This window comes from Cebidichthys violaceus, unplaced genomic scaffold, assembly GCF_023349555.1.
Source record: "Cebidichthys violaceus isolate CVI_PGR_0920_01 unplaced genomic scaffold, fCebVio1.0.p SCAF_41, whole genome shotgun sequence".
NCBI classification, from domain to species: Eukaryota; Metazoa; Chordata; class Actinopteri; order Perciformes; family Stichaeidae; genus Cebidichthys; species Cebidichthys violaceus.
Genome location: NW_027176606.1, coordinates 1169435 through 1182355, shown reverse-complemented (window position 1 = coordinate 1182355; position 12921 = coordinate 1169435). Strand labels below are relative to the sequence as shown.

General features: G+C 42.5%; 1 protein-coding gene across 1 annotated transcript; it reads left to right on the top strand.

Annotated features, from left to right (window-relative positions):
- Positions 1-10054: 10054 nt before the first annotated feature.
- On the top strand, positions 10055-12918 carry pnp5a (purine nucleoside phosphorylase 5a). Its single transcript, XM_068728294.1, has 6 exons — positions 10055-10325; positions 11038-11207; positions 11305-11408; positions 11576-11751; positions 11861-12051; positions 12194-12918. Exons 1-6 carry the CDS (start codon positions 10303-10305, stop codon positions 12409-12411), a joined length of 882 nt encoding a protein of 293 aa, XP_068584395.1. The 5' UTR covers positions 10055-10302; the 3' UTR covers positions 12412-12918.
- Positions 12919-12921: the final 3 nt, after the last annotated feature.

Sequence of the window (12921 nt, the reverse complement as noted above, 5' to 3'; positions counted from 1 at the left end):
ATGGAAGTGAAGGGAAGCACCCCCCTGAAACATTACTTGCGAAGTAAAGCATTTAATTTATGTTTATTCTGTTTTGTGTCCTGTAAAATTGTTGCACAAAGCCGTCACATTTACCTCCAGTTCAAAGGACTTCAGAGACTTTAACTTTGTTTACCGAAAAAGCTTCAAATATCAGATGAAATAGGCGATATGTGGCTGCAAAAAAATATCACCGTACTGTATAAAGGCTCAATTTTGCTCTGCATCATATTTAACCCACTTCGTGTACGTTTGAAAGAATGTGACCTCGCTAAGCCAACACGAACCAACACATCGTTCCTCTGTTTTCAGACCGGCAAGAGTTTTAGGAAAACTATGTCACGGAGGTCAGCGGTCACTGAGAGGGAGTCGAGAGAGGAGGGAGAAGACGAGAAAGAAGGAGGGGAAAGAGAGAGAACAGGACACAAAGAAAAAGAGGAAGGAAGAGAAGACGCAGACAGGAAGACGTTGTAAAGATGGAGGAGAGAGGAGCGGCGGGAGATTGTAAGAGGAGGTGTGGTGGAAGGAGACACAGTGGCACACGATGGCGTAATGTGGACCGGTCGGAAGGCCACCCTTCATTTTTCACCTCCTTCTTCCTTGTTTCCGCCCCTCTCTTTGTTGATCTGCCTCCTCGGCCGGTTTGTGTTTCCATCACACGTTGCCCTTCCCCTTTTGTTTCTTTTTTTATTCTGTCAGTTTCACTTCACCGACCCCTCCTCCCTCTTTCTGAGTGAGCGACAACCTCTTCCTGCAAATAGAAGAAAAAAAAAGGGGAGAAACCTGTGCACACAAATGCAGAAGCAGACACCCCAAAAACCACATGAAACACAGACACACAGTGACAGACAGGTAACCAAGTAACGGGGAGAAAGAGAGAGAGAAAAGACACACAAGAAGAATATTGCTGTGGAATTATTGTAAAACTCCATAAATCTAAAAAAAGCTTCAAGTGGAATTTCACAGACGTGTGCACACGCTTGGGCACAGGTGGTTGTGGTCTGCAGGGAACATCCGGGGAGAGAGAGACGATGACGCAGATCTGGCGCCAGAACTTGGGCCGCCATAGAAGAAGAGGGGTTTTACAGAGCGCTATTACATCAATAACTACAAGCGAGTGACGTTCATGCTTTGCATTAATGAGACACACTGTATCCAATAGGTCCTGTTTCTGATGTCGTTATTGTGAACAATTTGTCACTGGAAACCAGAATAAGTGCGGATTAATCTCTCACTCCATCTGGTGGTTGTCTGTAACACACACACACACACACACACACACTCAGCAGAGTTTCAGACAGACAGATAGATAGAAAGTACCTAACAATAACTCTATAACTCTTTTTTTTGGTAATATTTCCAAATAATAGTGTTATAAATTCTAGTAACTAAATAGTAAAAGTCATACTTTTTTTTCCAATAATTTGGGGAGCCCCTAATATACGCCTATACTGTACCAGGGGCCAGCCTTGCTATGAACTTTGGTCTGTTTAATCATAGGAAGCTGGATCTTTTATTTAATTATAAGCCGTATGAAGAAAAGAAAAACTTCATCCTTGTGACTAAAAACTCAGTTTCCACTCATGTGACCGGCAGACGGGTCTGAAATTAAAGGAAAACCTGAATATACAGTGTAAGTCAGGAAACTTAATGAATGCAGACGCTTATCTAGAGATCACATCTCACGAGAAGATGATGAACATCATTTGGTACGCTCCCTTCACAGTCACAGCATCTCAACCTTAACTGAACACCAATAGAAGAAATTGTATTGTTAACACAACCTCGAGATTTTTAACATCAAGGTCAAGATTTCTTAAAATTTTCTTTTTTCACCACCAAAAAAAAACCTAAGACTTTTCTCTATGGACTGTTTTTTTGATAAGGTAATAAATGATGCTAATAGATTAAGTCTCCATGGACCTCATGCAAGAACACTTTGGTAATCCTATCTTGACTTTCCCAAATTAGTGAATTGGCAGCAAGTTCTCCGAAATCATTCGCACAAGCCAATTAAGAATGGATGGTTCTTGCACGAGGCCCATTATATTCTGTTAAATGTTGACTAATCAAATCATCATGAAATGAATCAAGTTTGACAAAGCATGAATATAATGTACTGACGTAGTTCAACATGATTTTCTAATCCTGCACAGAAACACCTTTTATTCCCTTGTTTCACTCAAAAACTAAAACAGGAAACAGAAAAGTTGCCCATCAAAAAGTAGACTTTTCTCAAAATGTGTCTTTTGCTCGAGAGAACAAACTCTTAATCTCATAAACCAGCATTTCTAAAGCGGCTGCAGGCGGAAACTGTTATCTGGATCTAAAGGAAACACACACGTACACGTACAAACCACTGAACAAGGGATTCCTCCGTCTCCATTTGTTTTACACTAATGCGCTGCAGCATGGCGGTACGCAAATAGCTTGTCTAATTTCTGCCTTTCACGAGGTCAAGTGGTCCGAATGATGACAACCTGATCCGATCTTTCCATGACAGCACATGATCGGTGCAGAACTAAAGGCCCTCACGAAGTCATTTTATTTTAATTTATATCGCGTCTATTCTTTAGCTGATAACGTCTTTTTTAAGTGCTGCTCAGACCTGATGTGGTAGGAAGCCACATCAGCCAAAAAAAACAGCTGCAGTACCGCTTGTTAAAGATAAACCAGGAGAAAAAGGTCAATGTTTCGAAACACGTGTCAGATAAAAAGCCAATAGTACACAAAGCGTTTTTTTGGCCCTGAAGAGTTTATCTCGGCTGGGCGACCATATTAGTCTAAGAGCTCCATGAGGTTGTTTGGCCATTTCTTTGGAGTAAAGTCATTCATACAAATTTCCTTAACTTTAAAGATGTTTCAACGCATTCTCACGCCAATGCCTCCAATAAAGCGGCTTGGTCGTCGGCAGTAAGCTTCAAACTACCACGCTCTTTGTACCCCTCTTTGTTTGTTACATGCATAGAGCATTTTAAAAATATACATCGGTCATCACAGGAAGTTAGGTTAAGAGCATGATTGACGTTAACTTGTCAGACCAACAGGAAGTTGTCTCTCCGCTGCTGTGTATTAAACCCCAGTAAAAACCATTATGTTTGCGACGTTGGCTTCCTCTTTCACCTGCATTGCTCCATTGCCAAAAGCGACACAGCTGATAACGACCCTCGGCGCAGACACACAGGTCATGTATGCGGACCAACTGTTACATAACTCTGACCCCACAATTGACTGTCTCTATATTGACTGTCTGTATACCTGTTTTATACCACAGTATTAAGTGGGTCATCGGTCAATTTTGGCATGTCTTGAAACGAAACGATCATGAAAATCTGGGAATGTTTGTGAAACCTCGCCACATGTGTTGATCAGACTCTTGGTTGGACAGGAGCAGTTGCCACAGTAGATGACTTACCTGCCGAATTCAGTTGCAGTTGTTCTGAACCCCAGTTTCGCTGGAATAAAGTTTCATGTGATAATCTCCCAGTTATAGTTTCCCATGATAGCCTCCAGCCTGTAAATGAGGTCAGTGCGTGTAGCGTTTTCCTTGAAAAGGAGACCACATGATTTAGTTTTCACATGTAGCCACAATGTTCCACCGATGCAAACCTTCACAGCTTACTGCATACACGCACGTGAAATGTGTCTCCGTTACGCCCTGAGCTCTTTCACATTTACCGTATAACTTTGCAACCTTGAATGTGCAAATGTACCATTTACCATGTACCGGGAGAACGAAAGTACTCCATCGGATGCTGAGAATTCATCATTTTAGAAATGCGGTAGCTACTCACGAGCGACCTGAAGATTTAAGTGCTCTGAATTTTCCTGAGAGACATCTGACCCGCCATGCTATAATCACTGTTTATGTAAAAACCCAACCTTGTATTTGTGTACAGCCTTTGGTCAGATGGTTATTTTCCCAGTTAGCTATCTTTATGGAGATAAACCATCTGCAGAATTAAGTTAGTTAATATACTGTGTATATATATATATATTTTTTTTTTTGTTTAGTCGCACTTCTTTTGACAAACTTGTTTTAACAAATTAATACAAATTTACAACTTCCGAATTTAATTTATTATTACTTTGTTTTTAAAATTGGCAATTCCATTTGGTGAAGAGCGCATTTTTTTGGACTCAAAACTCTTTAGTTTAAGACTTTGCATGTGACTTGAGATTAACTTGAGACTTGCAAAACCATGACTTGGTCCCACCTCTATTAGAAAGATCAGATAGTTAACTTTTCTACCCATCATAACAACCTAGACAGCAGTGTGTGTCTGGAGGGTCAATAACGTGCACATTCTGCACAATTCTGTTCATGGAACAGTGGGAGCGCTTGACAAATGTGTCCTCTAAGAAGGACTGTCGTACACGGATGGTATTTGGCACCCAGTCATCATGAATGTAAGCACTTGTCATAACCAAGTGCTCATTCACAGTCAGTGCTTCAGTGTTGTGTAACAGGTGTTGTATTGCAGGAATGACACCAGGAGACAAAGTAATTCTACTTTTATGTAAAGTCACATTTCTGTTTTTACTGCTCCAGGAGTCGAAGTGTCAAAGTCTGACATTCATGAAAACGCGAAACTTTTACTTTAAAGGCGAGCTGCCTCCGTTTCCGGCTGTCGACCTCCTGGACTAAATTTTTATTCTTCAAGTTGGGTAACGGAACAAGCTGACGGTTTAGTGCGCGGAATTGCGTTGCACTTGTTCCTTCAATGCGACAACAACACAAAGCGTTAACCGCGTTCAGGCAGCGTCGGCCATCGAAGAAGGAACTCACGCGTATCAGAACGCATCAGCATTATTAGCACAAATAGGCCAATGAGATTAGGCAATACTCTCTAATCTGACATTGTTCATTCTGCAACGTGAACAATGGCAGATAAATTATACTTCATGCACGGACCTTCTTCCTTTTGTCAGCACATCAAACTAAACTGTATTTCATCCCTTTGGACAATCAAACTTTGTTAAAAATCACCAGGATTTGAACGTGAAGATACCCTGGCATGTTAAATGATGCTTATAGGGCTGCTTCAATTCATATTGTCGGTGTATCTGTATATACTTATGTGATAAACTATCTAATTTATTTAACATTTCAACAAAGAAAAGGTAGGTCTGCAGGGAGTAATGATTTGGATGTACTTATGCGGGTGTTAAGTGCTGTGTGCGTTTCCTGCACCATGTGTGCGGTCCCATAACATCAATATTTAATATACATTAATACGTTGTTGTGGCTCGGCATGTTTGCTTGCCGTACACTGGGTACAGAACAACCAATTCTTTATAGAAGAGTGTCGAGGCCACGCGAAAGGGTAATTTAGGTCTTTTCTGTGAAATCAAATATCTAAAAATATTTGTACAACCTCAAATGTACACTTGTACTTTGTCTGTCTTGTTTATCAGCACTTAAAAAAGCAAACATGAAAAATAATATCAAGAGCAAAGTACAAGAAAATCTGCTGCAGAGTGAACGACAAGAGAACACGGTACGGAGACTGTATTTCTGTTATTGTCACGGTGGGGCGAACAGGATCAAAAGACCCAAATGCTCAGGAAGCAGAAAGGATGATAAACAGTGATTTTAATAAACAAATATCCAAAACAAAACTTACAAAGCAGGGGAGTCCAAAAACGAGTAACTGAAAATCCAACATGTGCGCAAGGGATGATAACAGGAACATAGCAGACGAACCAACACATTGGGGAACAAAGGGTTTAAACACACTGAGGAGGTGCAGGTGATTAGACACAGGTTGATTCAATCAGGGGGCGGGGCAGACAATTACAAAGGCGGGAAAACATACAAAGGCAGGAAGTGAAGTGAACACGGGACGTGGCGGGGAACTTCAAAATAAAACAGGAAACAAACGTGTCCAAAACCAAGATTGTGACAGTTATCAGCTAATTAAAAATCTCTTTATTCTATATAGTGTCAAAGAGCTAATTTGATTAGCGTTAGCCTTGTCAGCTTCGAAAATGACATCAAACTCGGCAGATTATTGGGGCGGTATTACAGCGAACAGTTCAATATCCTTTTCTTTTTCTTTGGTATTCAGCAGGTACAACGGCATGAAAGAAACGCCAGAGAGATGACCGTCAGCGTCTGCATTGGGAGAATCTATAGCATCTAATATTTTTATTGACGGTAGGCTACAGTTCGTCTGTAAAAACCGGAGAGCAGGTTAACAGGTTACTGTGGGCCGTCATGCTGCAGTCAGATGGTCCCCCCTCATTGGCCGAGTCAAAGGCGTGTTAGCTATAATCGAGGGCAGCGGTGACGAGGTCAACGAATCAACGACTGCCACAGCGTTATCAGACGTAAGTGAACAAGAGATACGAAGAAGACACAACCCAAACAGAGAGGTGGTTCACCTCGAAGGAAGTCATAACGCACGCTGACGCTGACGGCTGTCATCGGACAGTCAATGCCAAACAACAATTCAAGGTCTGGCGACGTCAGGCTGGATGTTGTGATGAAGGCTCTCCATGTTTTGGCTGGTGTCAGACTTTGACAAGCCTCTGTTGGGACCCTCTCGGGTCTGCGTTCACCTCTGTAGTCCTGAAGTGAACCAAGGCCAGGTTCAATAATTAGCTTGTGAATTACATAATGACCTATAGTAGATATGTTTTACTGTTATATACCATTCATGAGAGGAATGATTCTTGTGTTTTTTTAAAAGGGGTGGGGTGTTATGTAATCTTTGTCAGTGACCAATTGGATTTGCATCAACATCGTTTTGTTCTTATGTAAGTCTTGTGTGCTGACAAAATCCACCGTTTCGGTATGTACCTCGGTTTCGGGGTCACAGTCTGGTACAGCTGGGAAAACAAAAGCATCTATTTTTTTCTTATTATTCTAATGCTCATTGGCATTCATTGCTGTGTTGTTAGGGCACTCAATTCTGGCGTATTGTTAATAAGAAAATAACAAAAATAAAATGACACTTATGTTAGTAATGACTGTTTTTGTTTTGACACATTCGGGCGATGCTGTTGTAAATTAAATGTTTAAAGAGTATCCACAGATATACCGTTGAACAATGTCAGCATACAACAACTGCTGCACTGCCCAGTAGTAGACATTAATGCTGTATATATAAGACTGTATATACATTTACCGTTACCCTATTGACATAAACGCCAGAGGAATAGTTTGTGTTTTTGTCAAAAGCCCATGTTAAACTGACCCATAAACCGTGCCTTGTTCTTCCTTTAAAGACAAGGAAACAGTTATCCCCTTTGTATATAAGCTGAGATAAGATAAATCAGTGTGTGGCCTTACATAGGTGAGTTACGCTGCATAGTCAACGAGTTAAACCAGGTCTCAGTGATCTGCTGGACCTACTCTGTGTTTAAAAAAGACACGCAAAAATAAATTCCCTAGCCTGTCTCGTGGTGGCTTTTTGGGTTCAGCTGCTCCGTCTTAACTTTATTTGATGGATTGAATAAAGTTGTCAAAAACCGGTTCAAACTAGAAAGGTGCACTCAGAGTTCAGATCTCCAGGCGTGTCTGCAAGGACCGCTGCTGTATTGTGCGATTGAATGAATACAAACCACAAAACACACACTTCATTGAAACTCAAAAACAAGCGATGGATGCAGGCGATCGGCTCGAAGTCATCCTGTTAGACGTGTGATATAATCTTGCCATAAACAAAATTAACCGAGCTGAGTTGCAGCGGCGTACTCAGCAGTGTGTGTGTGGTGGTCGTTCTCTCAGCGTTTAGCGGTTAGCCAAACACACCGTTAGCCGCGCTATCGTTAGCCACCTCTGCCGGTTGGGGACAGGAGTCAGCAGGAAGTCAATGGCAGCATAAAACAGCCAATAAAAGTTGTTTTGAGAAAGTGTGAGTCATCACAACCTCAGGCGGTCCTTTAGCATGCAGCCATAACTTGGCAGAGAAAACATTATGCAGTTTGCTGCAGCGGAATGCCGAATCAGCCGAGGACAGACACCGAGAGGCGTAGTCGTTCACAGACGCACGCACGCACGCCACCGAGCGCATGAATCTCCTGGCGGAGATAGTCCTTTTAATATTTGATATTTTTCACATATCTTATGGAAGAAACGCAACATGATCATCATATAAAATAGTTAAAATCAGTTCCATTGTGATCAGCAAACAGCCGCTTACATGTTAATACAAAAATCATAAAAGGGCCATTTTGGGTACTTTTTATACTTTAATTTTATTTAGCTTAATGTTGTAGTAAAAAGTGAAAGACTTCTTATCTTCATACTGTGGTATTGATACTTTTACTTAGGTAAAGGATCTGTTTTCCATCACTGCCAGAATGTGTGTGTGTGTGTGTGTGTGTGTGTGTGTGTGTGTGTGTGTGTGTGTGTGTGTGTGTGTGTGTGTGTGTGTGTGTGTTTTCTGCCGTTTCACAATTCCTTCGCTTCTTTAATGTGCGTCCATCTGAATGTCTCGCTCCGTTTCACATTTATCTATGGCACATCGATTACAGGACATTCAGTGCAGGTGACAATCCTTGTGATTGTGAGTGTGTGTGTGTGTGTGTGTGTGTGTGTGTGTGTGTGTGTGTGTGTGTGTGTGCACGACTGGAAAAAATACCCCGTGAGAACAATGTGGAGCCATCAATGAGCCAATAAAAAGAATGTTTATTTACGACTTCTGGGCCGTAATCTTCCTCATTTACGACACGTGAGCGGTATGAACAAGGTGTGAACAATCAAGTCTTACCGGCAACAATAGCAAAAACACACATCGTGATGCAATCTAATGATAAAATGTCTTGAACACTTCACAGAAAGGGACCATAAATATCGGTGTCACATCCTTGTTTCAAATTCTGTGGTTGCAGTTTGTCTTTTTGTTAAACGTCAACGTTTTTTAAAGTTATTCCCTTAATTTTGATTTTAATAAAGCATCTGCAGCTCAGCATTCAGATCATTTGGCTCTGTTCCATAAGGTTTTTTTACATTACATGTCGAGTTCAAAGTGAGTGACAGCACATCACCTGTAAATTCTACCTCTCAGGTGAAAGTGTTGCAAGTCCTCCAGGACACAACATTCTAAACACAGCTCAGAAAATGTCCATAATAACACACACACACACACACACACACACACACACACACACACACACACACACAAAAATAAAACACACTACAAAAAAGTATGAATAGCTGCTTCTTAAATAAATTGCATTTTTGCCGTTGGAAATCCTCAAATGATCCTTTTTGAGAATCTGAACTGTAGCCGAGTTCAGCAATTGTTTATCAGTTCATACATGTAATAAAAGCTCACGTGTCCTGATAACTTCATACAGCTTTTTGTTTTTCAGAGCCTATTCAACATCAAAAGTCATATCTGCGACCGCTTTCTTATAATGTTTCTAGAACAGTTTGCACATTGGAAGTAGAATATTGTTAAAGTAGCAATATTTTGTAGCAATATAAATGTTAAAAGTCGCTTTAATGCAACGGGACCGCAATGTGTTACAAGCAGAATTGTTAACAGCAAAACATACTTATTAGAAGAGTAAATTAAAATCATAAGTGTTATATTAGTTTATATTATTTATTAATATTATTATTATATGCAAAACAATGAATTGCTTAATCCATAGCAACATGTAGTGGACTATAAATAATAATATAATATAATGTAATATAATGGAGAGAGGAGCAACAATCGCATGCTCACATCAGACACGTGATGTTTATAAATGAAAACCTGAGTCATGCTGAGAATGCAGTGTTGATCAATAAGCCACAGATTGATCATTGCTGAATGTGGTGCAACCGTTTCCTGTTGACAATAATAGTGGAGAACAGGAGGTGTAGAGAGGATGCAAACGCTGCTGCTGGGAAAGGAGAGTGAATGGGGGGGGGGGGGGGGGGTCGAGCAGAACAGACATTTTTCTTTGTCTATTTTGAAGGTGTGTTGTCCCGGCCAATGAGGCGGCCGCACCCACGTGCGTCATATTGAGCAGCAGAGGGCGGGCGGGGGGGGGGGGGGGGTCTCTGTGCCTATAATAAACCCAGCGACTGAGCCTTTTCTCCACAGACAAGTGAGAGCTGAAGACTTTAACACGACTCCAAACACAAAGAAACTAAATAGAACTTCTTCTTTTTATTTTGTCTATAATATCTTTCATTCTAAACAGCTGGACTCCGATTCAACGTTTTTTGTGCCTCTTTTGGAACTTGATTTCTTTTTCTTTTTTCTTTTTTTTTTTGCTAAGTGCGCACTTACTTATTCTTTTTTTCTCTTCCCATTGACACTTGTTGAATCGCCCGCGATGTTTCCAGAGGCAAACAAAGGGTGAGTAACTCTTCTGAACAGACTGCGCGGCTCTCCTCCTCCCCACGCTGCCGAACACATGACCCCTTCATGGGCAGGTCGAGGCTGCGGGAAGGTTTGGCATGCCAAAAAAAAGCGCACATGCTCTGTGGGCAGCAACGGTTTAAAAGAAAAGCCATTCATGTATTTCTGTGGGAGTCCTACATGGAATTAAACAGTGTCTTTTACACTTAATATGGACTTTATAGCACATGTTTACTGATTAGTAATATCAATATCATATATTACAGCCTGTCCTGTGGCAGTAGGTGTGAATAAAGCACTTCAGCGCCTGCTTTCTCACAGCGTGTCTATTTATAGCACAGTCTTGTGTATCCATTGATCCATGCTTGCATGGGGGTGAAAGCAGTTTGTCATATGAGAGGAATTACACAAATTGAAGGAATTAGTGTCACCATTGAGAGTGCATGAGAGGAGTTGTTGACCGCAGGAATGTGTGTGTGTGTGTGTGTGTGTGTGTGTGTGTGTGTGTGTGTGTGCGTCATATCTTTATTAGTAGCCGTTCTCCGATCAGGCCGGCTACCCAGAAACCCCCTTTTCTCCCGATTCATTGGGTGTCATCACATGACACCCAATGAATCGGGAGGCAAAGCGACGTTCATGAGGTCTCTGATAAGAGCTGACATTTTGTTGCAGTCGACCTGACCCCAGACCCTCTTTTCATGTCATCCAGCTACAGCTACGAGGACTGCAAGGCCACAGCCGATTGGCTGATGGCCCAGACAGACGTCCGACCCACCGTGGGCATCGTGTGCGGCTCGGGGCTCGGAGGGCTGGCTGACATGTTGAAGGACCAGGTGGCCTTCAACTACAAGGACATCCCCAACTTTCCACAGAGCACCGGTGAGTTTAGCGCCAACAAACCTCTCGGTTGCCGACTGGGTTTCCCGTTTCCTGTTCGTATTCCACTGACCGGGTTTGCGTTTGTTTTTCCCTGCAGTGCACGGACACGCAGGTCGGCTGGTATTCGGCACCTTAAAGGGGAGGCCGTGTGTTTGCATGCAGGGGCGCTTCCACTTGTATGAGGGCTACCCGATCCAGAAGGTGTGTGTGTGTGTGTGTTTGTGCTGCAATGAGTTTCATAGTCCATTTGAACCCTTGAACTAGGGAGAAAATTGCCTTGAAATGTGTGGCCTTTAAAGAATGCTATCATCCTTTAAACCAAAAGTGCCCTTTGAATGGTTACATAACGTCTATATTTCTGTCTCCAGATCACACTGCCCATACGCATCTTCAAGCTGCTCGGTGTGGAGACGGTGATGCTGACCAACGCAGCCGGAGGCCTCAATCAGGACTTCAAAGTGGGAGACATCATGATCATCAAAGACCACCTCAACATGCCGGGCTTCGCTGGCAACAATCCGCTGTCTGGGCCCAACGACGAGAGGTAGGATGGGGGGTTTTTGGTGTTCAGAGGATCAGCAACATCACCCTCAGGTCTCCTCCGTTCGCCTAAACCTAACCATCTTGTCCCTCTACGTCTCCCTCTCTCGCAGGTTCGGAGTGCGGTTCCCCTGCATGTCCGACGCCTACGACAGAGAGCTGCAGCAGATGGCCGTGGACGTGGGACAGGAGCTCGGCTACGGAGACTTCCTGAAGGAGGGCGTCTACTGCGTGCTGGGCGGACCCTCGTTCGAGACGATCGCCGAGTGCCGCATGCTGCACAAACTGGGCGCCGACGCCGTCGGTACATACCTTTAAAAGCTGCCTTTTTTTTCTGCCCATGTTTAATTCTCGTGTCGGACTTCTTCACCCACAGAAAGAAAGATTTTCTTTTATATTCATCCCCGATGTCTTATTTTTTTGAATGCCCTCTTTTCCTCCGACAGGCATGAGCACAGTCCACGAGGTGATCATCGCGCGCCACTGCGGCATGCGCGTCTTCGCCCTGTCGTTGATCACCAACCAGGCGGTGATGGACTACGACAGCGAGGAGAAGGCCAACCACGAGGAGGTCCTCCAGACGGGCAAGCAGCGAGCGGAGCAGCTGGAGCGGCTGGTTTCCGCCATGGTGACCAAGATCGAGCACAACAACAACTACGTCTGAGAGACGCCAACGTCTAGCCAGAAGCTAGATGTTAGCCTTCCGGTGTGACTGAGGGAGACGTAACGTGGTTTATACTGAATGCTACTGTGCCAAAGAAAACCCCAATTAATTTATTATTTAAGTGAGCCGTCGGGCTGTTTTGAGTCTTAGGTCAAAAGATGATAATAAAAGTAGTCCTCCGAAGAATCTCACTTAATTTATACAGAAAATACACAACCTTTGTTTTCGTGTCTCACATTCCTCTATTGAAGAAAAAACGTTTCTCTCTTTTTTTTTGTATCATTCTAAACGAGACGCATTTTGTTCCAACTTAAAAAGGTGTGATCGACTTGTGTAAATGTCAGCGATTTAACTTAACAATGAGCAAAGAAATCTGCTGTAAAGTTCTTAATATTATGATGTTGTTGAAATGTGTACATTAGTGGACTTAATATATTTGACGGTGCTTGTTTTTTTGTTTTTTTTTCATATGAATGTTGTTACTAAAAGGTACTATTTATTACTACATCG

Bases quoted from the DNA above. Each gene is read 5' to 3' on its own strand.
- pnp5a (XM_068728294.1), top strand. From the start codon at position 10,303: ATGTTTCCAGAGGCAAACAAAGG. The intron at 11,409-11,575 runs GTGTGTGTGTGT...TTCTGTCTCCAG, and splicing joins AGGGCTACCCGATCCAGAAG to ATCACACTGCCCATACGCAT. The intron at 11,752-11,860 runs GTAGGATGGGGG...CCTCTCTCGCAG, and splicing joins TCTGGGCCCAACGACGAGAG to GTTCGGAGTGCGGTTCCCCT.